This window comes from Kogia breviceps, chromosome 1, assembly GCF_026419965.1.
Source record: "Kogia breviceps isolate mKogBre1 chromosome 1, mKogBre1 haplotype 1, whole genome shotgun sequence".
NCBI classification, from domain to species: Eukaryota; Metazoa; Chordata; class Mammalia; order Artiodactyla; family Physeteridae; genus Kogia; species Kogia breviceps.
The window spans coordinates 84,833,753-84,858,869 of NC_081310.1; the positions used below are offsets into that span (position 1 = coordinate 84,833,753).

Genomic DNA, 25,117 nt, shown 5'->3' on the forward strand with positions numbered 1-25,117 from the left:
TTTTGTGCCGGAGTTGCTGCCCCCTCTTACCCTGTGCACGTACAGGTGGTCTTGATTTAATGGGCACCCTCCCTTCACAGCTTCCCCTTCTCTCTTCCTGCCCACCCCCTTCTTTGTCTGGAGCAGAAGGCTTGGCTTTACCCCCCTGCCCCACCCTGCTTGCTTCTATGCCTCCATCCTTGCTGCCACTGGCTGTGCAGGCCAGGCACTGACCTGTCCAGGCAGAAATTGATGCTGGCACCACCTCCCAAAAGGCTGTTTGTCTTTACCCATCTCTCAAGAAATCAGACTTCCAAAAGCTGGTATTTGTCATACTCTGGTGCTTACCAACTACTGGAGGACTAAATGCTTGGGGGTGAGGGAGAGAGTTCAGATACCTGGGGAAAAAGAACTCTCTTCCAGAGTCTGGCCACTTGCCCATCCATGGGTACCGGCAGAAAAGAGCTCCTTGGCTATGCTTTTGTTCCCCTGCTGTCCTGGGAGGTTGTGAGGGGCAGGCTGAGGAGAGAGGAGTGAAGTTGGGCCGACTGCAGACAGCTCCTCCTGTTCAGCCTGCAAATTTGTCTTTTACAAAATCCAGGTTCTCCCTTCCCTCAAAGCTGCTACTCCTTCCTTTGAAAGTTTCAACTGCCGGAGGCCTCCTTTTTTCCTTCCTCCCTTGTTCCCGTTTTCTCTGCCCCAATTAAAACTAGGATGGAAAGCATTAGCTGGCTGGCCCCAGTTATTGTACCTTTGCCCAAAGGGAGGGGCTTCCGCCGTGGCCCCTCCAGAAATCTGGCTGTCTGGGCCTCCACCTTTCCCCTACTTAACTCTCGGCTCCCATCCCTCTGGGGTTGCTGCTGCGGCTGGAGGGAGGGCATGGCTCCGCTTTCGTGCCGGGACTTGCAGCACCATGTGGGCAAGGGGCCGAGTTCTTCAGTCTCTTTTGGGAGAGCAGTGCCACCCTCCTGTCACGGGTGAAAACGGGAAGAAAGGGAAAGATGGACTTGGATCCTAGTGCCCTGGCTCTCTGGCCGGGGGTCCAAAGTCCAGCCAACTGTCTAGACCTCACTTGAGGAGAAAACCTAAAATGGACCTGATCCTAGGATTGAGGGAAAGCGTGAGCACCGACCAGGACCTGGTAGGGTGCGGGCTGCGAGTCGTCCGGGAGGGAGCGCGCCTAGGGCGGAGCGTAGCTGTGGGGAGGGCCGGGCGTGCGGGGCCGCCCCCCACTAGCACTCCTCCCGGGCCTCTGCTCTCCACCCGTGGGGAGGCGGAGGAGGGGGGCGCTGGGTGGGAAGAGGCGTGTGCCAGCGCGCGCGCTCCCGGGAAGGAGAGGTCTAAGCACTAGAACCAGCGGCCCCAGGTTTTCAGAAGGGAATATCTGGGCAGTCTGCGAGCGGCTGGGGTCAGACGGGGCCGAGTCGAGGAAGCGGGCACGATGGCCGCCCTCCTGCTGCTACCCCTGCTGCTGCTGCCGCTGCTGCTGCTGAAACTGCGCCTATGGCCGCAGTTGCGCTGGCTCGCGTCAGACTTGGCCTTCACGGTGCGCGCCCTACGCTGCAAACGGGCTCTTCGAGCGCGCGCCTTGGCCGCGGCTGCCGCTGACCCGGAAGGTCCCGAGGGGGGCTGCAGCCTGGCCTGGCGCCTCGCGCAGCTGGCCCGGCAGCGCCCCGCGCACACCTTTCTCATTCACGGCGCGCAGCGCTTTAACTACGCGGAGGCCGAGCGCCAGAGCAACCGGGCTGCGCGCGCCTTCTTGCGCGCGCGAGGCTGGGACGGGGGACCCGGCAGCGGCGACAGCGGCGCGGGGGGCGCCGGAGAAGGCGAGCGGACGGTGCACGGCGTACAACACGCGGCGGCCGGAAGCGGAGCGGCGCGTCCCGTGCGGGAAGGGGATGGCGCGGCCCCTCTGGCACCTGGGGCCACCGTGGCGCTGTTGCTTCCCGCCTGCCCAGAGTTCCTGTGGCTCTGGTTCGGGCTGGCCAAGGCCGGCCTGCGTGTGGCCTTTGTGCCCACCGCTCTGCGCCGGGGTCCCCTACTGCACTGTCTCCGCAGCTGCGGCGCTCGCGCGCTCGTGCTGGCGCCAGGTAAGGCTGGAGCGCTCGACCGACGGGGACGGGGCCAGCCACATAAAGGGGCGTGTCGGGGGGGGGCGCAAAGAAGGAGTGGGCTGGGAAGGAGGCCAGGGGTTCGGAAAGGTTGAGGAGCCGGGTCTCTGTTCGCGAAGGAATAAAGCTGGGTCTCTGGTTTCCCAAGGATTTCCAAAGACTTGGGCTCCAGGTCCCAGACCCATGATGGCACGTCCATACCGTACTCTTCAGCCTCACTTGGGAGCTCTGCGAGGTGGAGGTGGGGGAGCAAATGCGGTAAAGTGTTGAGAAGGCTTCTGGGTAGCGGTAGAGCAGTGGAGCTATGCTTTCCCGCCCCATCCAGAGTTCCTGGAGTCCCTGGAGCCGGACCTGCCGGCCCTGAGAGCCATGGGGCTCCACCTGTGGGCTGCGGGCTCTGAAACCCATCCTGCTGGAATCACCGATTTTCTGGCTGAGGCCTCGGCTGAAGTGGATGGGCCAGTGCCCGGGTATCTGTCTGCCCCCCAGAACTTAATGGACACGTGCCTGTATATCTTCACCTCTGGCACCACAGGTGAGGGCTGGACATGATATTTACCTCCCAGAAACTAAAGACAAGGAAGGCAGGGGCCTGGGAACAGGAACTGTGACCTCCTCAGCTTGTAGGCCACTCCTCCAAAGCCCCCTGAGAGGAGGCTGATCCAGCGGCCATATTTCCTGTCTCACCAACCCTCCCAGCCCTCTTCATTTCTCCACCTCCCCGAACTTACCACATTTCTAGGACGGCCTGGCCTGCCTTCTTCTTAGTTTCAGCCTTGCCTCTGACGCTTTGTGTGGGAAACCCAACAGGGGCAAAGGGGGAGACAAGGCTTGGAGCTCAGACCCTTCCCCTGATCTTCTCCCCCTCCCCCTTCCCCTCCCCCCAGGCCTCCCCAAGGCTGCTCGGATCAGTCATCTGAAGGTCCTGCAATGCCAAGGATTCTACCAGCTGTGCGGCGCCCACAAGGAGGATGTGATCTACCTCACCCTCCCACTCTACCACATGTCTGGCTCCCTGTTGGGCATTGTGGGATGCTTGGGCATTGGTCAGTCTCGGCCACCCCAACCCCCCATTCAGCCCTCCGGCAGATGTTTATGCCAGCAAACATTTATTAAGTACCTACTGTGGTGTGCTCACCTGGGGATGCTTCCTGAGTCCTTCAGGATAGAGAATCCAGAGGAAGGAGGCAGGGCCTCCTCTCCAGGAGCTCCTGGTTCAATGGAGAAGCGTCACCTGCACAGACATACAGGCTGAGCAACTAGGGCGGCCATGCAGAACTCCAGGCGCCAGGGGAGGGGAGGGCCGTGAGTGTCAGCCCAGGAAGAGGCAAATGGAGAAGAGGGTTGGGACTTGCGGGCAGGGTTCAGACGATGGACTGCTTGGGGATGGGAAGTAGGGAGAGGGCATTAACGGTGGGAAAGGATGAGGGCCAACTTGGCCTTTGGAAACTGTGAATGTCACAGCCAGGCCTTTCCGGGGAACTACAGTACAGTGAAGGCTGATGCTTGAGAAGGAGGGGGTCAGGACTCCTCATCCCCCATCCCTCAGCTCTTAACCTCACCTCCTTCCTTCCTCCTCGCCCTCTCCGATTCTGGCAGGGGCCACAGTGGTGCTGAAGTCCAAGTTCTCAGCTGGTCAGTTCTGGGAGGACTGCCAGCAGCACGGGGTGACGGTGTTCCAGTACATCGGGGAATTATGCCGATACCTTGTCAACCAGCCTCCGGTGCGTGGGCACAGATCCTGGGCAGAGCCACGAAGGCAGGGGGATGGGCAGTTGGTGGGGGACACTGAAACGGTTGTCTGGGAGTTGGAGGGAGAGGAGGCAAGAAGAAAATGGAAGGGGAGGGTATGGAGCCTGGGCTGGTAGGACTCTGGCGCTTAGGGCACCTCAAGGAGGTCACAGTGGAAGTGGTGCAAGGAGAGTGGGAAACAGGGCTGCACCTGGGGGAGCTGGCATCTTGGTGTTGAAGCTCCTGCTCCCTTCCCCATTCGTCTCAGAACAAGGCAGAACATGGACATAAGGTCCGGCTGGTTGTGGGCAGCGGGCTGCGGCCAGACACCTGGGAGCGCTTTGTGCGGCGCTTCGGGCCCCTGCAGGTGCTGGAGACGTATGGACTGACAGAGGGCAATGTGGCCACTTTCAACTACACAGGACAGCGGGGTGCTGTGGGGCGCGCCTCCTGGCTTTACAAGGTGAGTTACAGGAGGGAAATGGAGAACCTGTGGAACATCGGGGGGCTGCTGGGGAGGGGGCTCATGCAACTGAAATGACCCAGTGCCTGGGTCTCCCTTCCCCCAGCATGTCTTCCCCTTCTCTTTGATTCGCTATGATGTCACCACAGGGGAGCCGATTCGGAACACCCAGGGGCTCTGTGTGGCCACATCTCCAGGTTTGTGTCCAGGTGGGGTGGGTAGGGGTGGTGGAGCTGGCTGGCAGAGGAGAATTGGACTTGGAGAGTGTGGTGGGAGGCAGTCCCCTGACCCCAGTGACCCTACCAGGTGAGCCAGGGCTGCTGGTGGCCCCCGTGAACCAGCAGTCACCGTTTCTGGGCTATGCTGGGGGGCCAGAGCTGGCCCAGGGAAAGCTGCTGAAGGATGTCTTCCAGCCTGGGGATGTTTTCTTCAACACTGGAGACCTGTTGGTTTGCGATGACCAAGGCTTTCTTCGCTTCCACGATCGTACTGGAGACACCTTCAGGTATCTGCCCCTAACTCTGATTTCTCTCCTGGGCATCCCATCTCTGTGACCCAAACCCTCTAAACCTCCACTCCTTAATCTGTCCCAACCCAGCTTCTCACCTAACCTCTGATCTCCAACCTCCTAAACACGTCTTCCCCAAGATCTTCTGGCACCTCGCCCTCATCCCTGACCTCTTTCTCTCCCCACCAAGCTCATTAGGCCCTGACCCCTGACTCCCAGTTTCCAATTTCTGTTCTCTGGCAGGTGGAAGGGGGAGAACGTGGCCACGACCGAGGTGGCTGAGGCCTTGGAGGCCCTGGATTTTCTTCAGGAGGTGAACGTCTACGGAGTCACTGTGCCAGGTGCCCAGCCATGGGACGGGGGGGTGACCCGGCCCACCACCCTGAAGTGGTATTACTTGGGCGCAGGGAGCATGAGGCCTCGTGGTGATCAGCTACCACGGCTGACCCTGGCCCCCACACCCACCAGGGCACGAAGGCAGGGCTGGGATGGCAGCCCTGGTTCTGCGTCCCCCCCACTCTTTGGACCTTGTGCAGCTCTACGTCCATGTTTCCGAGAACTTGCCACCTTATGCCCGGCCTCGATTCCTAAGGCTTCAGGTAACCAGCCACTCCTGCCCTGACCCTTTACCGCACCCCGTATATCTGCAGCAGTCAGTGGCTCCCAAACCCCAAAAAGGGACCCCCACGTAATACATTCTGTGAAGAGAAAGAACAGTTCCTTCCCGGACACATGCTTTTCACCCCCTTCATCCTCCAGGCCTGGCCCCTTCTCTTCCCTGTCATCCCCTCCCCTAAACCCTGACCTCATCCCCACTTCCCCCAGACCTGCCCCTTAACGAAACTCAGGCAATTCCCCTGAGCCACTGGGGCAGAATACCCCTTCCTTCAGCCCCCTTTGACCCCTCCCCAGGAGTCACTCGCCACCACAGAGACCTTCAAGCAGCAGAAGGTTCGGATGGCAAAGGAGGGCTTTGACCCAAGCGCACTGTCTGACCCCCTCTACGTTCTGGACCAGGCTGGGGGCGCCTACCTACCCCTCACACCTGCCCGGTACAGTGCGCTCCTGGCCGGGGACCTTCGCATCTGAGAACCTCCACACCAGTGCACCTGAGGGAGGGACTTTGTGAGGTGGGGTTATTGCAGGTGTATCAGCCGCTGTCAGGGATCTCTTCTATACCAGGTTTGTAATCTTTATTTTGTAATAAATGTGTCCAGAGCCCATTTGGCTCTGTCTTTCTCATCTACAATATTCGCTTCCCTGCCTGTCTGTGGAACTGCTTTTCCCGCAGACGTTTTCTCCCGCCCGGAGCCACAGGCGCTCCTGCCCTGGCCATGTGGCCTGAGCTCAATGTCTGGACCTCAGTGTTTTTCCTCTCAGGTGACCCCGTGTGATCCTTGTCCTTGGAAAACCCCTGATGACTGATGTCTGTCTGTGCTTGTGGATATCCTGTCCCAGTTTCACTCCCTGAGTGCAGGGCCCCCACTGTCTCTGGGGAGCCAGAGGACCCAAGGGATTGGTTCAAATGGCCAAAGTGGACAGAGGCACAAATGCTACCCCTGTGGGCAGCCAAAACATCTCCACAGACTCACGTGTGGTTGGGGCCTGGGGAAGGGTCTCAACTGGGCAAAACAGAGGTTTGATTTTGGGTTAAAGGAACCTCCCTCTCCCCTCACTGGCTGGCTTATCAAAGCCAGCCAGTGAGGGGGAAGGGTGCGGCCACAGCCCCCCAACTCAAAAGTTCCTGATTTTACCCACTCTTAGTCCTATATTCCCAGAAGTAGCAGCCCAGGGTGGGGCCCCTCAGGTTCTGGGGAGACTTTGACTGAGGCCCCTCTTGGAGCAGGGCTCAGAGTGCATGTATGCACGTGGTGGCAGAGGGATGGGGGAATCAAAAGGAAAAAGGCCTGTCCTCGGCCCCTAAATGAGGCGTCAAAAAAGTTAATTATCAGGGAGTTCCCTGGTGGTCTAGTGGTTAGGATTTGCGCTTTCACTGCTGTGACCTGGGTTCAATCCCTGGTTGGGGAACTGAGATCCCAAAAGCTGCATGGCCAAAAAGAAAAAGAAAAAAAATTTTTTAGGGCTTCCCTGGTGGCGCAGCGGTTGAGAGTCTGCCTGCCGAGGCAGGGGACACGGGTTCATGCCCCAGTCTAGGAAGATCCCACATGCCGCGGAGCGGCTGGGCCCTTGAGCCATGGCCGCTGAGCCTGCGCGTCCGGAGCCTGTGCTCAGCAACGGGGGAGGCCACAACAGTGAGAGGCCCGCGTACCGCAAAAATAAATAAATAAATAAATAAATAAAACTATGATTCAAGATAGGTTAAAAAAAAAGTTAATCATCTAAAAGCTTGCAATGCTGAAACTGCTGCTTGTCTTAGAACTAAAACCCCCTCCCCCTGTTTTAAGCTGTGGGTCCTCAAAAAATTCTACTACGTTCCCTTGGGTTATCTTTCCCCTTCCAACCCCTCTCCCCAACTTGAGAGGTCTGGGGACGCACCCCATCACCAATTTTGGTGAAATCTGTTCCAAATCTGTTCCAATCTGTTCTAACCCTCCTGTTCCAAAACATACACCTTGTCCCACCCTCCACCAACAAACCCAGTTCAGCATCACCAACAGACTAGAGGCACACACAATCCCTGTTTCATTTGGTCGGAATCTGTGCTGTACAATATGGTAGCCACCAGCTGCATGCGCCCAGTGAGCACTTGAAATGTGGCTTGGTCTGCAGCAAGATGTGCTGTGAGTGTGAAATGCACATCGGGTTTTAAAGACTTAGCACCAAAAGTAAAATACATTTCAGGGAATTCCCTGGCTGTCCAGTGGTTAGGACTCGGCACTTTCACTGCTGGGGCCCAGGTTCTCAATCCCTGGTTGGGGAACTAAGTTTCTGCAAGCCACTCAGCCAAAAAATAAAAGATAAAATAAAATAAAATATTTCATTAATAATTGTTTATATTGCTTACATATTGAAATACTATTTTGGACGTATTGGGTTAAATAAAATATATTAAGTTGAGTATCACTTGTTTATTATTACTTTTGTAAATTTGGCTACTAGAAAATGTAGAATTACATATCAGCCACATTATATTTCTACTGAATAGCACTGGCCTAAATCCTGTCCCCACGTCTCCCTCTGCAAACACAGAAATACTGAGTGTAATGTCAGCTGCCCCTGTTTGATGCCTGCTTTTGTGCAGCTGCACTTTAGCAAGGACAGTGAGAGGAGGGGCTTCTGTTCCAATGGGTCGATCCAGGTGGCTTGGACTGGCACGCTGCCCTCCAGCGTTGCAGCTCTTTGAACCAGCTTTGTCACAGAGGCTATATAACTAGTGCTAGAAATTGAGAGCTGCAAGAACACATAGTCTGGATCCAAAAGAATTAGGTTTTCCGTTTACCATAATTAAAAATAAAGTAAAATGCACTTTAAAAGAATTAAGTTTTCCTACCCCCCAAAAAAAATCCAGTGAAATAAAATAAAATGGAATGAGAAATTTGCCAAGATCAAATAGGTTGGTTCTCAGGTGGTGAGTTCCCTTTCTGAGGAGTCTTGTCCCTGAGACATTGGACGCTGGAGTGGGAGGGTGGTGGAATCAGAGAACTGTCTCACGCCATCCTCAGACCAAGGCAATGGTCTCGGCTTTGCGTCTGTGGATTCCCCGGGCTACTTAGGCCACGTGTCCTTGACAAATACCGGGAACCTGTAAATGGGCACTGACGTAGGCAAACCACGCTGTCTTTTTTACAGCCGGTGGCTAAGAATGGTTTTTATATTTTTACATGGCTGAAGAAATCAAAAGAAGACTATTTCATGACATGTATGGGATTCAGACTTCAGAGTCCATGAGTAGTTCTATTGGAACAGGCCACGGGCATTCCTTTATATACTGTCTATGGCTGCTTCTGTACTACAGAAACAGAGTTGAGTAGTTGTGACAGAGACCATATGGCCTGAAAAGCATAAAATATTTACCATGTGGCCCTTGACATAAAGACTGCCCACCCCTGTTCTAGGGCCTCATCCCTACCTCGCCGCTGGGCTGCAGTTTTCTCCGCGCGCAGGGACAGGGAGTGTCAGGAGGAAACCCCCGGCAATGCTTGGTGACCACTCCCTGTAGGGCTTGGCAGAAAGCTCCCAGGACGGGGTGTTGCCTGAACCGATTATGTGGGGAAAGGCAGTAACGCGACCCCAGTCCTGCTCATTCCCGAGCGCCCATGCGCTGGCAAGCTCCAGGTGGCGGCTAAGCACACTCGCGGAAACCGAACCTGGGCCGCAAGCAGGGATTGGCGCCGGCGGACCCCACGTCCCCGCGTGCGAGGGAGGCGGGACAAGCCGGGGAATGGGAGGAGTCATTCTGCATGGGCGGGGCGAGCCCCTCCGCGCCTTCCGACGCAGAAAGGCGCCTGCGCAGTGCCGCCGCCCCGAGCTCCCGGTAAAATTAAGAGAAGAATGGAGGGGCAGGGTCAAGGTAACTGAAGTTCTCCTCTTTGGGCCTCTAGGGAACAAATGCGGAAACTTTTATTTTTTTAATTGAGCTATAATGCAAGTGCCATAAAATTCACCCTTTTAAAGAGTAAAGTTGTACTCATAGGTTTGTGCAACCATAGCCACTATCTAATTTAGAACATTTTCATCACCCCCGAAGAAATCCCTACCCATTAGCATTCCTCCATCACCCAGTTTCTGGCAACCACCAGTCTGCATTCTGTCTCTATGGATTTATCTGTTTGGAACATTTCATATAAACGGAGTCATATATGTGACCTTTTGTGTACTAGTGGCTTTCACTTAGCGTAATATTTTCGAGGTAGGTTCATCCCCGTTGTGGCGTGTATCAGTACTTCTTTGCTTCTTATGGCCTAATAATATTCTCTTGGATGTATATACAACAGTTTGTTTGTCCAGTCATCAGTTGATGGAATTTGGGCTGTTTCCACTTTTTGGCTATTTGAACAGTACTGCTGTAAACATTTGTGTATAAGTCTTTGTGTGGACAAAATATTTTCAATTCTTTTGTGTGTATACCTAGAAATGGAATTGCTGGGTCTTATAGAAACTCTGTGTTTGACTTTGAGAGGAACTACCAAACTATTTTCCACAGTGGCTGCACAATTTTACATTCCCACCAGCAATGTATGAGGGTTCCAATTTTTCTACATTAAAAAAAAATTATTTACTTAGATATTTTGGCTGTGCTGGGTCTCAGTCTCAGTTGCAGCATGCATGTGGGATCCAGTCCCCCCACCAGGGATGGAACCCGGGCCCCCTGCTTTGGGAGCATGGAGTCCCACTCACTGGACCACCAGGGAAGTCCCTCTACATCTTCACTAACACTTTTTATTGTCTTTTGACTGTAGCAGTCACGGTGGGTGTGATATGGTATCTTATTGTGGTTTTGATTTGCATTTCCCTGATGGCTAATAATGTTGAATATCTTTTCATGTGCTATTTGGCCATTTGAATATTTTCTTTGGAGAAATGTCTTTCCAAATTATTTCCTTGTTTTTTAATTGTGTTATTTACCTTTTTACTGTTGAGTTGTGAGAGGGTTTTGTTTTGTTTTTGTTTTGTTTTTTTAATGTATTGGACTCAAATTCCCTATCTCCTATAAGATTTGCAAATATTTTCTCTCATTCTGTGGTTTGTTTTTTTGCTTCCTTGATAGTGTCCTTTGAAACACAAAGATTTAAAATTTTGATGAAGTACAGTTTGTCTATTTTTTTATACAGGGAGAATATTGCAAGAGTTAGTTTTTCCCTAAGGACAAATAAAGATATAAAGATATGTTACATTTCATTTGGTAGTGTACATGTTAGTAGAATTGGTGTTATTTGAAACTATGGCATATTGTATAATAATAAATGTTAGGAGTCACTGTTCCCAGAACAAGAGAAGATATAAGTATTAAAAAAAAGTGAAGTAAAAATCTTATAATGTCACTGAAAAAGCCTAGAAGCAACGGACAGTTTGACAACAGTGAGATCTCCCAGCACCCAGGTCCTTGGAGGAAAGGTTGGTTCCAGGTCGGCAGGAAATACTCAGGATGAGCATTGGGGCATCTTGTGCTGGAAAGCAAAGATATCAAGAAATGGGGTAACAGCAAAAGGACATGGAGCTCCCATTGCCTAAGATAGGGCAATCTGAGCTGTCAAAAAGATGAATGAAGGCCCTTGAAACATTGAACATACAACATGTAGCCATTCAGAGTGATACTAAAAGGGGCTAGGAGGATAAAGGGCTAGAGGGGGAGAGAAACACGTGGGGTAGAGCACCAACTCCTTACTCTGAATACTGGCAATTAAAGGAAAGAACTAAGCATTTGTCCCTCCTTTCCTGCATGAATTGTATTTCAGGGTTACCAAATTGTCCTAGTTGATGAGGGAAAGTTCTTTACAAAAGAACTCCAGTTAATGAGTGAGAAAGGAATTATAAAACTGGAAAATTACCATTTTGCAACCCCTAATGAAATTGAGGCAGGAAATTATCATCAATGAATAAAACTATCAGATAGAAAGGCTGATGGGGAATTTTACAAGGGAGCCATCAGGTTGTCACCACCTGAAGCCACCACTCAATCTTATTTATTTATTTATTTATTTATTCATTCATTCATTCTTGGCTGCGTTGGGTCTTCGCTGCTGCGTGTGGGCTCTCTCCAGTTGCGGCGAGGTGGGGGGGCACTCCTCGTTGCAGTGCACGTGCTTGTCATTGCGGTGGTTTCTCTCATTGCAGAGCATGGGCTCCAGGCACGTGGGCTTCAGTAGGTGTAGCACGCTGGCTCAGTCGTTGTGGCTTGCAGGCTCTAGAGCGCAGGCTCAGTAGTTGTGGTGCACGGGCCTAGCTGCTCCGCGGCACGTGGGATCTTCCTGGACCAGGGCTCAAACCTGTATTCCCTGCACTGGCAGGCGGATTCTCAACCACTGCACCACCAGGGAAGTCCCACCACCACTCAATCTTAGAATCACTAAAAGTGGAACCACGAGGCATTGCTTGCCCCCTGAAGAGATGCAGTATGCAGTATACAGCACTGCCTATAAGGTTTTCTTTCTTAAAAGTGGAGCCTGAAGCTAACCAAGCCTCAAGGGCCAATAACCATTTACAGAGGAACATATATAATAACACCAAAGAAATCAAACAGATCCAGAATACAGGTACTTCTACTGGAATTTTTAAACAGTCTCTTCAACAACTCAATGATATATGAGAGAGGCAGAGTGGGGGCAGGGCTTGCCTCAATTAGATCCTTAAGACAACCAAATGTAGCGTAGCTATAGACCTTGTTACAACTGAAAAAAAAAAAGTAAAAAGACATTTTTGAGACAATTAGGGAAATTTGATTATGGACTAGTTTTTAGGTGATATTAAGAAATTATTGTGACTATAATAGGGAAGAAACTGTATTCTATTACAAGTTAACCACTAAAGGGATGTTGCCTATAAGCTTATATTATACATAATGGCCCATCTCTGGGAACCCTGCCTTCCAGGAAAAGAGAATTAAGCTAAAATACCTTTGATTAGCTCACAGAAAACATCCTGACCAGGCCCACCTGGGAATGGCTTCAAGAAGAGAGAAATTAACACATCCTGGAACCAGGACTTTACTCCCTCCCCTTTTAGTATAAAAGAATCCTGAATTCTAATTCGGGGAAGGTGGTTCTTTGGGAAGTTAACCCGCCATCTTCTTGGTCTGCTGGCTTTACAAATAAAGTCACTGTTCCTTGTTCCAGCAACACATCTCTCAATTGATTGGCCTGTCGTTCGGCAAGCAGTATTAGCTTGGACTCGGTAAAAAAAATTGGTGAAACCATCTAGGACCCTTGCTGCTAGTGGCCAGCCAACCCAGTTGGGGAATTTTCGGGTAAGGCCCTAGCAGCTACCAGGACCACTTGTCCTGAGGATCTTCCCCTCAAAGTTCCCCAAAATGGCACTGGCTGCCCCAGCACTTGGCAGTTGGAGCGAAGAATCAACATCTGGGAGGCGACAGGCTCAATACAGTAGGGTAAGTCGCTCGCTCTGGTGTAACTTGATTACCTCTGTTTGGGGCTTTTTTCCTCTGGAATAAGCCAGTTTGTTTTGTATTCGAGTGGGGTACCCTATTAGAGGAAATAATTGCTGGTTTTTTTACCCAATTTGGAACCGGTTCGTTTGTTTCTTTGGATGCTAGCACGTGTGTGCGCCATTTGGGTTTTTTTTGTTTTTTGTTTTTTGGCTGCATTGGGTCTTCGTTGCTGAGCACAGGCTTTCTCTAGTTGTGGCGCACGGGTTTAGTTTCTCCGTGGCATGTGGGATCTTCCTGGAACAGGGCTTGAACCCATGTCCCCTGCATTGGCAGGCAGATTCTTAACCACTGCGCCACCAGGGAAGTCCTGCCACTTGGGTTTTGTTTGTCTTGTATTTCTGTCTTTAAAAATTGGGGAATGTTTCAACTATCCATAAAGAAAGTCCTCTGGAGTGCATTTTGGATAAGTGACCTGATGACAGCTATGAAGCCATGACTGAGAGGAAGATGATATTTTATTGCAACAATGTAGCTGTAGTACCTGTTAGGATCTCCACAAGGGGTTTAGGCAGGTTTACCTTGGGACCCTGTGCACCATGTACCGTCACCTTTGCTGTGTTAATTACGTTGTTTGTGGTCTCCTGTGTTGGTCTGGATCCAACGGCTCTCTGAGGCATCACATTACACGGGGGTTGAGTTGATGGTTCTTGTGGTATGTAAAACCCCAAGACCAAACTTGAGGGTTTATTTAGGGTTTTCTGCTCTTTGGGGTTTTCATTTCATTTTGTTTTGGTGCCATTTCTCCACTTACAGACTGATGTCAGTGGAGGAAAGGACATTCCCAGGGAGAAGAGAAAGGTTCCACTTGGTTTCTAAAGTCACTAAAAGCCCCACCCCAGAACCCAGTCCGGCTGGTGGATGCCAAAGCAAAAGGTATCCTTCTAATGGTTAGAGATGATCGATTGCTATTTGTGGTTTTACGGTGGCCTTTGAATGGCTCTATACCTATTCTGTGAAGAAGTGGGGAAGAATAATGAAATCTTCTTTGTGCAAGCATTTGTGCTGTTACTTCAGGGTGAGAAAAAGTCAGACAGTTGTCACTTTATGATAAAAGAAACCCAAGGGAAAATCTGTCATACGGGAAGAAAAGAAAGGGAATGAGGGTGAGGGTATGTTGCTCCAACCTCCGGCCAAGCTGGCTGTCCAGCTGCTTCAGCTGTTATGCCAATATGTCCACCCCTTCCACTGCCTCCCATTCCTATCCAACCCCAGTTCCCAACGCTGGGGCTCAGGAAGCGGTCAGACTGTCTCCCCCTCCTTACAGGTTTCAATTAGAAAATCCTGTGTTTAGTTCCTGGGGTACAGAGACCTGGTTTGGTATCACCATCTAAGACCCAACCAGGCACCCAGTTTGGGCCAAGAGCCACTCCCAGAGCAGGACATTTTCCCTTATGTAGTTATTTAGGGGATCTAAATGCAAATGGCCAGCCGGCTATGTTTCTACGGGCTTTCTCCACCTCAGACTTGTCTAATTGGTGACCCTTCTTATAGGGAGGATCCTCTAGATGAAAGGAGAATGGTCATTGGTAAGGCCAGGTAAGAAGCATACCAGCTCCACCTAACAGACCCAAATGCTACACCTGAAGCCCACTTGGCAGTACCCACAGCTGAACCAAATTGGGACCCCAATGAGGGAGGAATGCCCTTATTAGAGCACAACCATAAATGCATCTTGGCAGGACTTTGAAAGGGGAACCAGAGCAAAAGAGTTTGAACAAAATTCAAGAAATTCAGCAAAAAACAAATGAATAGTTACCAGCTCTACAGACGTTACACTGTTGCAGATCCTGAGGCCCCTGAAAATACTAGAATGGTAAATTTATCCTTTTCTGGGCAAAGCACCTCAGATATCAGGAGAAAGTTGCAAAAATTAGGTGGTGCTTTTTTTTTTTTTTTTTTTTTTCTGTTTTTCGGCCTTGTGGCCATGTGGGATCTTAGTTCCCTGACCGGGGATCAAACCCATGCCCCCTGCAGTGGAAGAGCGGTATCTTAACCACTAGACCACCAGGGAAGTCCCTAGATGGGTTCATTCCCAATGTACCTTCTCAGTTGGAAGCATCAACAGGGAACAATGAGAGAAGAAAGAAGATGCAAAATGTAACACCACTTTTCTGACAGCAGCATTGGATTCCTGGAAGGCGAGTAACCCAAAGAGAGGTGAGCCACCACTGGGGAAGGAACAATATGCTTACTGTAAGGAGGAAGGAAATTGGAAAAAAGATTGTCCTAGGCTAAAACATAAGAAAAACAATTAAAAAAACAAAACCTGGAGCCTCTCATATTGTTAGGGAACCACTGAGCAAAGCTGCCTGCCTTAGTCAGGCACGATGGATGATAAGAACTACTTGTCTCACAACAGGAAGTTCCGATAAGGAACATGGTGCTGCCCCCAAAAACTAACTGGGAGAATTCGGTAGGGGCCAAAAGTAGGGAAGAGATGCCAGCCCATAATATTGTCCTACCAACGTCCCAGGATCCTTCTCACTGGACTCCATCTTGGCTGAGAGATGCTTGCTGCACGAGGAAGGACCCTGAGTCAGGCCAAATATGGGCCAAGCAAGATGATTGGCCAGAGACAACCTGGAGACTAAGCCCATCACCATAACACCGGAGACTGCGAGCCACGTGGCAGGGCAGTCCTCCTGGGTTCCCTTGCCCTCCTGCCCTCCGCCCGGGCGCCCCTTCCCAATAAAGTCTCTTGCTTTGTCAGTAAGTGTGTCTCCTCGGACAATCCATCTCCGAGTGTTAGACAAGAGCCCACTCTCAGACCGTGGAACAGGGTCCCCCTTCCTGCAACAATAAGGTGGAAAGAGAGGAACACCCTGATTTAATGAAGTGGCCCAGGGGCTCCCTCGGACTTGAGGCACTATTGGACTTGAGGCACCCAGTTCCAATTTCACCACTAGAGCCCCAGGTAAAATTGACAGTGGGGAATGAGCTGATTGGCTTTCTGATAAATAAATACAGGTACAACATACTCTGTGCTGAGTGCCAAAGCGACACAGAAAACCTCTCAATCTATCCCAGTCACTGGACTCCCCGGAGAAGTACAGAGTTGTTCGTTCTTACTACCTCTAGAATGCCAACTAGGGGACCTCACCTTGATGTCCCTCCCCATGTAAAAGGCAACTGGTTAGCTGGCCACGCTGCAAAGAGGGCAGCAAAGGAAGGTGGTTATCGAGCCATGATAGGATTACTTCTCCCACAGATTGACTTGTCAAAATACCAGCTGGTGTATTCAGAAAAGGACAAAGAGAGGACGGAAGAGTAGGGTTTCATTCTGATCACACCTCGCCTGACTGGAAATGTAGCGCACCAGGAACTGTTTTGACCCCTCAGGCACTCTTGGACACTGTGCTGCAGCACATTCCAAATGGTACCCGTTATGGGAGAGATGCCACCTTATAGTGGAGTCAAAACTATGCAATGGGGCCTAACCTACAAAAGACCATCCAGCGAGTCACTCAGAATTGCATGATTCGTGCTAAAAATAACCCAAAGACTGCTGTTAGACTTCCCCAGACAGGGACCCAACGCAGAGAAACCTGCCCCACCAAGGACTGGCCAATAGACTTGACTGCTTTGAGCTGCAGGAAACTTCAGATACCTGCTAGTGTTTAGACCCTGTCTCAGGATGGGTGGAAGCATATACCATCTGGACAAAAAAAAAAAAAAAAAAGCCTCCAAAGTGGTTAAAGTTCTCCTTAAGGAAATTATGTCCTGATTTGGATTAAATCATTACCATTAACTGGAAACTACATTCATCCTGGAGACCACAATCAGTAAGAAAAACCGAGAAAACGAATCCTGCCTTAAAAAGGAGCATTGCTAAAATGTGTCAAGAGACTAGTTTAACTTGGGATAAGGTCTTGCCAGTTGCCCTGCTACAGATCAGAGTGGCTCCCAGAAGCAGGCTTAAATTAAGCCCCTTTGAAATATTGTATGGTAGGCCATTCCAGGTGTCTGTTGGGGCAGAAGAATGTATAAATGCTCTGAAAGACCTAGCAGCTGTCAATTATGTTAAAACTTCGGGCACTGTACTAACCTCTGTTCATGAGTTTACCTCCAACATCTCTGCCTATCCAACTGAAGAAGCCTTACATCCTTTCCAACCCAGGGGAGACTTGAGTCCTGCTTAAAACTTGGAGAGAACAAGGGCCTGAACATCAGCTGCTTGCAAGGTGGACAGGACCACATGTCGTATTACTTAACCATGCACTCGTCTGTCGGATTAGCTGGGGTGAAGCCATGGATTCATCACACTCGGGTTAAAGCAGCACCACTGTCATCAGAAAACAACCCAACTCCTAAGAGGCCTGGAGAGCAATGGGTTTGTGAACTCTTAGAAGGCTTAAGGTTGCTCTTTAAAAAAAAAAAAAAAAAAAGTATTGAGACTGTAACTTCATTGTAGCTGGAGAAGGGTCAACCTACTTGTTTAATCTTGCTCAAATGAATAGCACAGGAATCTTGTATAATTATGGCACAGTCAGAAAGTTAAAATTAATAGACATGTATGGGCAACTGGAAGCAAAACTCCAAGTCTGACTACAGATTAGACAACAAAGGGCTAAGGGGTTTCATCAGGTTCAAACAGTTGTCGATAAAAAAAGGAAAGAGGGGGCTTCCCTGGTGGCGCAGTTGTTGAGAATCCGCCTGCCGACGCAGGGGACACGGGTTCGTGCCCCGGTCTGGGAAGATCCCACATGCCGCGGAGCGGCTGGGCCCGTGAGCCATGGCCGCTGAGCCTGAGCGTCCGGAGCCTGTGCTCCGCAACGGGAGAGGCCACAGCAGTGAGAGGCCCGCAGACCACAAAAAAAAAAAAAAAAAAAAAGGAAAGAGGAATGTACTACTGACTAAATGATTCTAATTTCCATTCCATAATCACCTCTTTGTAGGCACAGTTCAGCAGGACTAGAGCGGTCTTCATCCCTTTTCACACAGGATTGTGGAATGGGTCATTGACAGTGGGGAATTATAATAGGAAAGGACCTTATAATATCAATAGAATACAAAGTTAATCACTAAAGGGATATTGCCTATAAACTTAAATTATGCATAATGGGAACCCTGCATCCCAGGTAATGAACCTTAAGGTAAAATACCTTTGTTTAGCTCACATTCCCACCTGGGAATGGTTGCAGGAAGAAACTGACATATCCCCTCCGGAGTCTGGCCGGAACCAGGACTTTCCCCCTCCCCTTTTAGTATAAAACTCTAACTAGGAAGATGGTTCTTTGGGGTGCTAGCCTGCCACCTTCTCAGTTGGCAGGCTTTCTGAATGAAGTCGCTACTCCTTGTCCCAACATCTCATCCACTTGCTGCGGGGCAGGCCAATCAATCCAGAACAGGAGCTTGAACTTGGTTACATTGCTTTTATTAGATATGATAATGACATTACAGCTACGGGAAAAAAATGTGTTTTTCAAAAGATGCACATAAGTATATAGGTGTGGAATGAGATGATGTCCAGGATTTATTTGAAAATGCTTCAGCAAAGACAGGGAAGACTGAGGGAAGATGCACCCAGCAGAAGGAACAGAGAGTGCGAAGCGCCGGAGACCAGCAAGGGCCAAGGGCCAAGGCAAGGTGGGGGCGGGTGGGTAGTGGAGGGATTGCCTGGGATCAGGTCCTGCGGGGGTTTCGGAAGAAACATCCCAGGGTGGGGACAATACCCCCGAGGGCATGGGGAGCTCAGTAGAAGAGGGACCATTCGGGGCGGGCCGGTGTCAGGGCACAGGCATGGGCCGTGGGCCGAAGCAGCCTCCCCAGGCTTTCCGCCCAGCTCTGTGCAGCAGAGAGAAGGTTGCAGACCAGAGCTGAGGGAGGTCGGTCATGACTTTGCAAGGCTGGCTGGCTCTCCTTTCATCTTCCCTTTACCCCCTGCTGACAGGGAGTGCCACCTGCTCCGGCTTTGGGCACCCAGCGGGGATCACGTGAAGTCTCTGTCCTGGTGGAGCTCACTCTCTAGCTGGGGAGATGCACAAGAAACCCATGCAGAGGTGAAATGAGGAGTTGGGGTGACAGTGTTGGTGATAGAATATACAGGGATCCTGTAGAGTTTTCTAAATGCGGTATCAAATTACCACAGAAGTAATGGCTTCAAACAACACAGAGTTATTATCTTCAGGCTCTGTAGTTGGACTTCAGACTTGGGTCCCACCAGGCTAAGAGCAAGGTGTTCCCAGGGCTGCATTCCTACCTGGAGGCTCCAGGGGAGAGTCCATTCCTGCCTTTTCCAGTTTCTAGCAGTCACCCACATGCTTTGCGTCTCTGTTCTCTTCCTCTCCAAAATGGGCAACAGCAGCTTGGCTCCCTCTCTCCCATCACATCACTCTGACCTTTCTCCCTCTGACTTCTGCCAGCCTCTTCCACTTCTAAGGACCCTTGTGATTACATGCACCCACCTGGATCATCCAGGATAATCTCCTTCTCTTAAAGTCAGGTGACTAGTCACCTTAATTTCATCTTCAACCTTAACTCCCCTTTGCCATGTAGCCAAACATATTCATAGGTTCGGGGATGAGGACATGGATCTCTTCAGGATCTCTTCAGTTAAGAGACATGGATCTCTTCATCTGCCTGCCACAGATGGGGAGACAGATGGAGAGAGAGAAAGATGGAGGAAGAAAAAAGGGTAGGAAAAAAGATACAGATCCTGGGTGAGAGGAGGGTGGTGGAGAGAGAGAAAAAAAAGAGACACCGTCCCAGGTGTGCTAGAGGAGTCCTCAGAAGGGTTTCACCTGCTAGGCGGACCTTCCAGGGAAGTTGTTCCAGAAGGGCCTGCAGCTGTTCAGGGTTGGGCCAATTTTTAATTGTTAGGGAGGGAGGAAAAGAGTGCAGCTCTCAGCAATTCAATCCTGCCAGCATTTCCTGAGCATCAAGGCTATTTGGGCGACTTCCCTGGTGATCCAGTGGTTAAGACTCTGGGCTCCCACTGCAGGGGGTGCTGGGTTTGGGGAACTAAGATCCCGCATGCCACACAGTGTGGCCAAAAAAAAAAAGGCTATTCGGAGCCATATTCCTGGGATAGCACCTCCCAACCTGGGGCTCAGGGAGTGTATGCAAATGTAAGTCTTCTTGGTTGGGGGTTGGGGGAAGCTTTCACCAAATTCTCAAAGGGTCCTGGGACCAATAAAGTTAACTCCTGTCTTGAAGGTTATAAAATGAAGTGCTTAGAATGTACCTGGCTGCAGCCACTTTGGAAAACAGCTTGACAGATCCTCAAAGTGCAGAGTTAACCATATGACCCAGAAATTCCATTCCTAGGTATGTACCTGAGAGAACTGAAAACACGTCTCCACACAAACTGTACATGAATGTTCACAGCAGCATTATTCATAATAGCCAAAAAGTGGAAACGACCCAAATGTCCATCATCTGGTGAATGGATAAACAAAATGTGGTATATAGCCATACAATGGAATAGTGTTCAGCCATAAAAAGGAGTGAAGTACTGATATGTGTTCACTACGTGGATGAACCTTGAAAACATCATGCTAAGTGAAAGAAGCCAGACGCAAAAGACCATATGTAGTATGAGTCCACTTATAAGAGGTGTCCAGAATAGGCAAAGACAGAAAATAGCAGAAAGTAGACTGGTTGCCTGGCAGGAGCAGGGGTGAAGGAGGGGGCAGATGGGTAGTGAATGTTAATGGATCCAGCGTTTCTTTTGGAGGTGATGTAAATGTTCTAAAATATAGATTGTGGTGATGGTTGTGCAACTCGGTAAATACCCTAAAGCCATTGAATTGTACAGATTAAATGGGTGACCTTTAAGGTATGTAAATTACCCCTCAAACTCTTCTTAAAAAGGAGGAGGAGGAGTGGCACTTGGCCCTTAAAGTATCAATACAAAGCATTTCACCTGATCATCACAACCCTGAAAGGCAGGTCTTACCCTTCCTCCCATCTTACAGCAGAGCATATCTCAGAGGTGAGGGATGCCAGCCCAAGGCGAGATGGCTGGTTAATGACAGCGCTTGGACTTGAACCCAGGTCTTCTGTATTGGTCGTTCTTTGTCCTGTGGGCCACTCTGGAGTGTCCATTAGGAGGTGACGAGGTAAGTGCAGCAGATAAGGAGACATCTTCTTAGTAGGTGCTGGAGAGGGGTTTATTTTTTTATTTTTTTATTTTTTTATTTTTTTATTTTTTTTGGTGGTACGCGGGCCTCTCACTGTTGTGGCCTCTCCCTTTGCGGAGCACAGGCTCCGGACGCGCAGGCTCAGCAGCCATGGCTCACGGGCCCAGCTGCTCCGCGGCATGTGGGATCTTCCCGGACCGGGGCACGAACCCGCGTCCCCTGCATCGGCAGGCGGATTCTCAACCACTGCGCCACCAGGGAAGCCCGGAGAGGGGTTTTGACAGGAGGAAAACCAGATAGGGGGGCAAGACCAAGCACTGCAATTGCTCACCTGAGCCACATGCTCTCCTAAGCCCTTGCCTCACTTAATCCTCCTAGTCATGGGGAGAGGTTGTTTCTATCACGTCCACTCCCATTTTATCAATGAAGCCGCCTCAGAGCGGTAAAGTTGCCTACAAAGGACACAGCTTGTAAGTGATTTGAACCACGTCTTCCTGACCTCAGGGCCTGTGATCCTTTCCTTCTCCAGGCTGCACAGATTCAAGAGGCCACTCCAGGGAAGGGGTGAGAACCTGCACTGGAGGCTCCAGGACAGAGAGATGCAGGGCTGGGTGAGGAAGGCCCAGTGGGGAGGCTGCAGGCTCTCTTCCCACAAGGCAATCTCATTTAGGGGTAGCCCAGGCTCAGTCACCCCCCAGGACTGCGGGTCTAGGAGGAGGGGGCTGAGCTGGGAGAGGCAGTGTTGGATGAGTTGATTCTGAATGCCTGTGCCGGAGGTGGGGAGCCAGAGAGGAGGCTGAACCTGTCGGGGAAAAGACTGAGGATGGAGGTTAGTTCTGAAGAGATGAGGGGCACAGCCTAAGCTGGGCAAAGCCAAGGAGAAAGAGTGAGGGGAAGGGGACTCGGGGAGACTGGGTCAGGGGCCACACTGGCTGGAGCTTCTGGGGTCAGAGGCCTGGATGCTTGTGTCCTTGTGTTCTGCCCCAACTAGATTCCCTACCCTTGCTTTTTCTCCTCATCCTTTCTCACAGACAACCCCCACCATCTTTCCAGAAACTGCTTTTGGGAGGGAGGCTGCAGTTTAGAGGAGGGAAGTCCTACAGAAATAGTTCGGTCTGAACGTCAGCACCTTCCTGAGTCCCAGGCTCCTCTGGTGAAAGGGCAGCCCCCCACTTTTCCCATGTTTAGATGGTCAGCCCGGCGAGGGGAGGGGCCCGGGTTTCTTTCGTCTCTTTAGGATGGGGCAGTGGAGGCCTGATCCCCACCTCCTGCCTTCTGGCCGCCTCCCCGGCCTGGAAGGCCCCACTCCATTGTCCCAACAAGAATAGAGAGAACAGCTTTGGAAAGTGACACTGTGAATCGCGAGGTGGCTGCTGGGGCCGTGACCAAACTAATGGGATGAGCTCCGTCACACTGGGCCCGGCTCAGCGCCTGGGACGGCGACTCCTCTAGGAGAGGGGGGCTCTGCACCCCTCCCTGGGACCCCCAAATCAGACCTCAGGCCTCCCAGTTCTGGCCCTGGATCTCCAGAGTTGGTCTTAGGGGAGCAGATGCCTCTCCCCACCCCCAGAACCTCACTCATCAGTGTTTGAGAGGGAGTAAGGGGTGGGTCTAAGGCTGGGAGAAGATTCGAGAGGCTGGGAAAGGGGCGGGCTCGACCCCCCAGCTTTGCCCTCCTGTCACTGGCCCCCAGCCCTCCCCTGTCTCCACCCCAGTTGTCTCAGTGTCTGGGTCCTGGCCCTGAGAGGAGGGGGCAGTGGGGATGGGGGTGGGGAGGGGCTCAGGCTGAAGGCAGAGAGGGACCCGGCTCCAGGGGAGAGGGAGCAGGGACAGCAGCCTCCAGCCCGGCCCCCTCAGACTCCAGGCTCCCCGCAGCAGGGCCAGAGCCCCAACACTGTGCCCCCTGAGTGTGTGGGGCGGGAATGCCCGCAGCCCGGGGCCCACAGGCTGAAGGCAGAGGCCAGAGCTGCCTGGAGAGCAGCCGGGGCTGAGGGGGCCGGGCCTGTGGAGACACGGGGCCAGGGCTGCTGCAGCTCCAAGACGGGGGTACGGGGCCGGGGCCTGCCGGACGTGCGGAAGGAGGAGCCTGAGGGCAGTGGGGGGCAGTGGGTGTGGGCCAGGTGGGAGAGGTGAACAGGAGGGTAAGGCGGAAGCCACGGGGCTGGGAGAGTTGGGGGGCAAAATGGGGGAGGGAGGCGCAGGGCGCCGAGCTGAGAAGAGCAGAGGCGCTGCAACCTTGTAGGCAAGCAGGGAGGACAGGTATGCATGTACCTGCGGGCAAGAGCTGTATAGAGGGAGAGCCTGGGGGAGCAGACTTTGGCTACAGTCCTGGGGCTTCGCCGGGAAGGAAAGTGGGGGCTGTGCAGTTAGGAGGGGCTGTTGGGCAGAGGGTCTTGGAGAGGCAGGGATCAAGAGGTCTCCCCGCAGGTGTCCCGAGGGTCCCGAGGCTGCCTGAGCCCTGGGCCTGTGGGCTCTGGCCCCTCCAAGGCTGCTGTCCGCCTCCACCCTCCACTGGGCAGGTCCCTGCTCAGCCTGGTAGGCTGAGTTACCATATCCACGCGTGTGCGTGTAGTCGGCGTCTATGCACGTGGGTTCGCAGCTCTGCTCGTGCATTTCCTGGCTCGCACATCGGTGTCTGTTGCATATTTGCGACTTTGTGAGTCTGTAAGGACATCTCTGTGTGACCTGTGTCTGCATCCTCTGCGAGAGTGTCTGGGATGGAGACTGTGTCTGGGTCATGGGGTGGCTTTGCAGTCCAAGTGTGTGTGTCTGTGAGTGAGTATGTGAGCGCGCTTCTTCCCTCGCTCAGCGGCTGGGGTCGCGGCGGTGGGAGGGGAGAGCCAGGAGTCCTGGGAAGCTGACCCTGTGGGCAAACACGCAGATGGGCCGGTGGCGGAGAGAGGGGATGACCTCATTGTCCCCCGGGGAGCACAATGCCCACGCCTGGGCCCCTGGCCTCGTCATTGTGCCCGCGCCGCCCCCTCCCCGTTGCCAGGGCCCGGCTGAAAGAGGCCATCGATCACGGCGGCCCTGCTCCTCAGACTGCGAGGCCCTCCTCCCCCTCCTCTCTTGCTGTCCCAAGGTCCCCCCAAACTAAAGTCCTGCCTCCTCACCCCTCGCCGAGGCCGAGAGGGGCTCAAAACTGAGGGGAGGTGGTGGGCCCCAGGAGGGCGCTGCGTCCAGGCCTCGCTGGCTGTCCCCGCAGGTCGTGCTGCAGGCTCTGAGCTGGCCTTCTTGCGGGAGCCAGGGTACGCGGTGGCCACGCGGGAGCGCCCACCGGTGCTGCCATGCCGGGTGGAGGATGAGCCGCCCATGTCCATTTCCTGGCAGCAGGATGGGCTGGCCCTGGCCAATGACAGCAGTGCCACCCTGGTGCCCGACAGCTCCCTGCATCTGGCCACCTCGCCCTCCCACTGGAGCCTCCCCTCCCGCACCCACGAGTACCACTGCGTGGCCCAGAACCGCTTTGGGCGCCTGGTGAGCCGGCGGGCCGGGTGCAGCTGGCAGGTAAGTGACTGGGCTGCTCCTGTGTGGGCAGGGGGGACAAGAATGCGCAGGGGTACCCACAGACAGCACCCGCGGGGCACAGAATTGCCCAGGGTGGGCCTGGGCAGTGCCGACTTGGCCGTTAGACGCAGTATGCACAGTGCCTAGGGCACCAGAAGAAAAAATGAATATAATAATGAATATATAATAATGCGTTGTTATTTTATAGTGCTGGATTATATTTGTCCTGATACCAGTGCAAATGTAAAACAGAATTTTAAATGTTGTAGAGGAAGGCAAAGTGCTTATGGCCCAAAGAAATCGCAGACGTGAGACTGCAGGGGTGCAAGCGAGGCGGTCAGCAGCGAGTGGCAGCCGCGGGCACAGAGGGGAGCTGGGACCGAGCTGCTGGCGGCAGAGCCGGAGGGCCAGCTCTCTGTGCTCAGGTGGTCCCCGCGCCCTAGGTCTGTCGCGCTTCCATCAACATCCAGAGTGTGCCGAGGTTGAGCCGGGTGGAGGCGCCCGCTTCCAGTGCCTGATCCAGGGAGTGCCGGAGCCTTCCGTCTCCTGGGAGCACAACGGCACGACGTTGAGTACTGCCAGCCACCGGTGAGCAGCAGCGAGAAGTGGTGGGGTGGCAGGCTATGGGCCACTGCACAGCCACGGACCCCCGACTCCTGCATCCTCAGGGTG

At 52.4% G+C, this 25,117-nt stretch overlaps 1 protein-coding gene across 2 annotated transcripts; it reads left to right on the plus strand.

The window, feature by feature from the left end:
- The first annotated feature begins 834 nt into the window (after nucleotides 1-834).
- SLC27A3 (solute carrier family 27 member 3) lies at nucleotides 835-6,015 on the plus strand. 2 transcript variants are annotated; one of them, XM_059072291.2, is made up of 10 exons: nucleotides 835-2,069; nucleotides 2,416-2,625; nucleotides 2,978-3,136; nucleotides 3,690-3,814; nucleotides 4,090-4,284; nucleotides 4,391-4,481; nucleotides 4,591-4,789; nucleotides 5,036-5,133; nucleotides 5,261-5,391; nucleotides 5,705-6,015. In XM_059072291.2, exons 1-10 carry the CDS (start codon nucleotides 1,421-1,423, stop codon nucleotides 5,879-5,881), a joined length of 2,034 nt encoding a protein of 677 aa, XP_058928274.1. In that variant the 5' UTR covers nucleotides 835-1,420; the 3' UTR covers nucleotides 5,882-6,015. The 2 variants fall into 2 exon arrangements, with proteins under 2 accessions (XP_058928274.1, XP_066892660.1); XM_067036559.1 differs by having other exon boundaries at nucleotides 1,287-2,069; nucleotides 4,434-4,481; nucleotides 4,698-4,789.
- The last annotated feature ends 19,102 nt before the right edge of the window (nucleotides 6,016-25,117 follow it).

What these genes read in the sequence shown, in the direction of transcription:
- SLC27A3 (XM_059072291.2), top strand. Translation starts at nt 1,421, where the DNA reads ATGGCCGCCCTCCTGCTGCTACCCCTGCTGCTGCTGCCGCTGCTGCTG. An exon ending in TGTGGGATGCTTGGGCATTG is followed by an intron (nt 3,137 to 3,689) that starts GTCAGTCTCGGC and finishes CGATTCTGGCAG; the next exon opens with GGGCCACAGTGGTGCTGAAG. An exon ending in CTACGGAGTCACTGTGCCAG is followed by an intron (nt 5,134 to 5,260) that starts GTGCCCAGCCAT and finishes CACACCCACCAG; the next exon opens with GGCACGAAGGCAGGGCTGGG.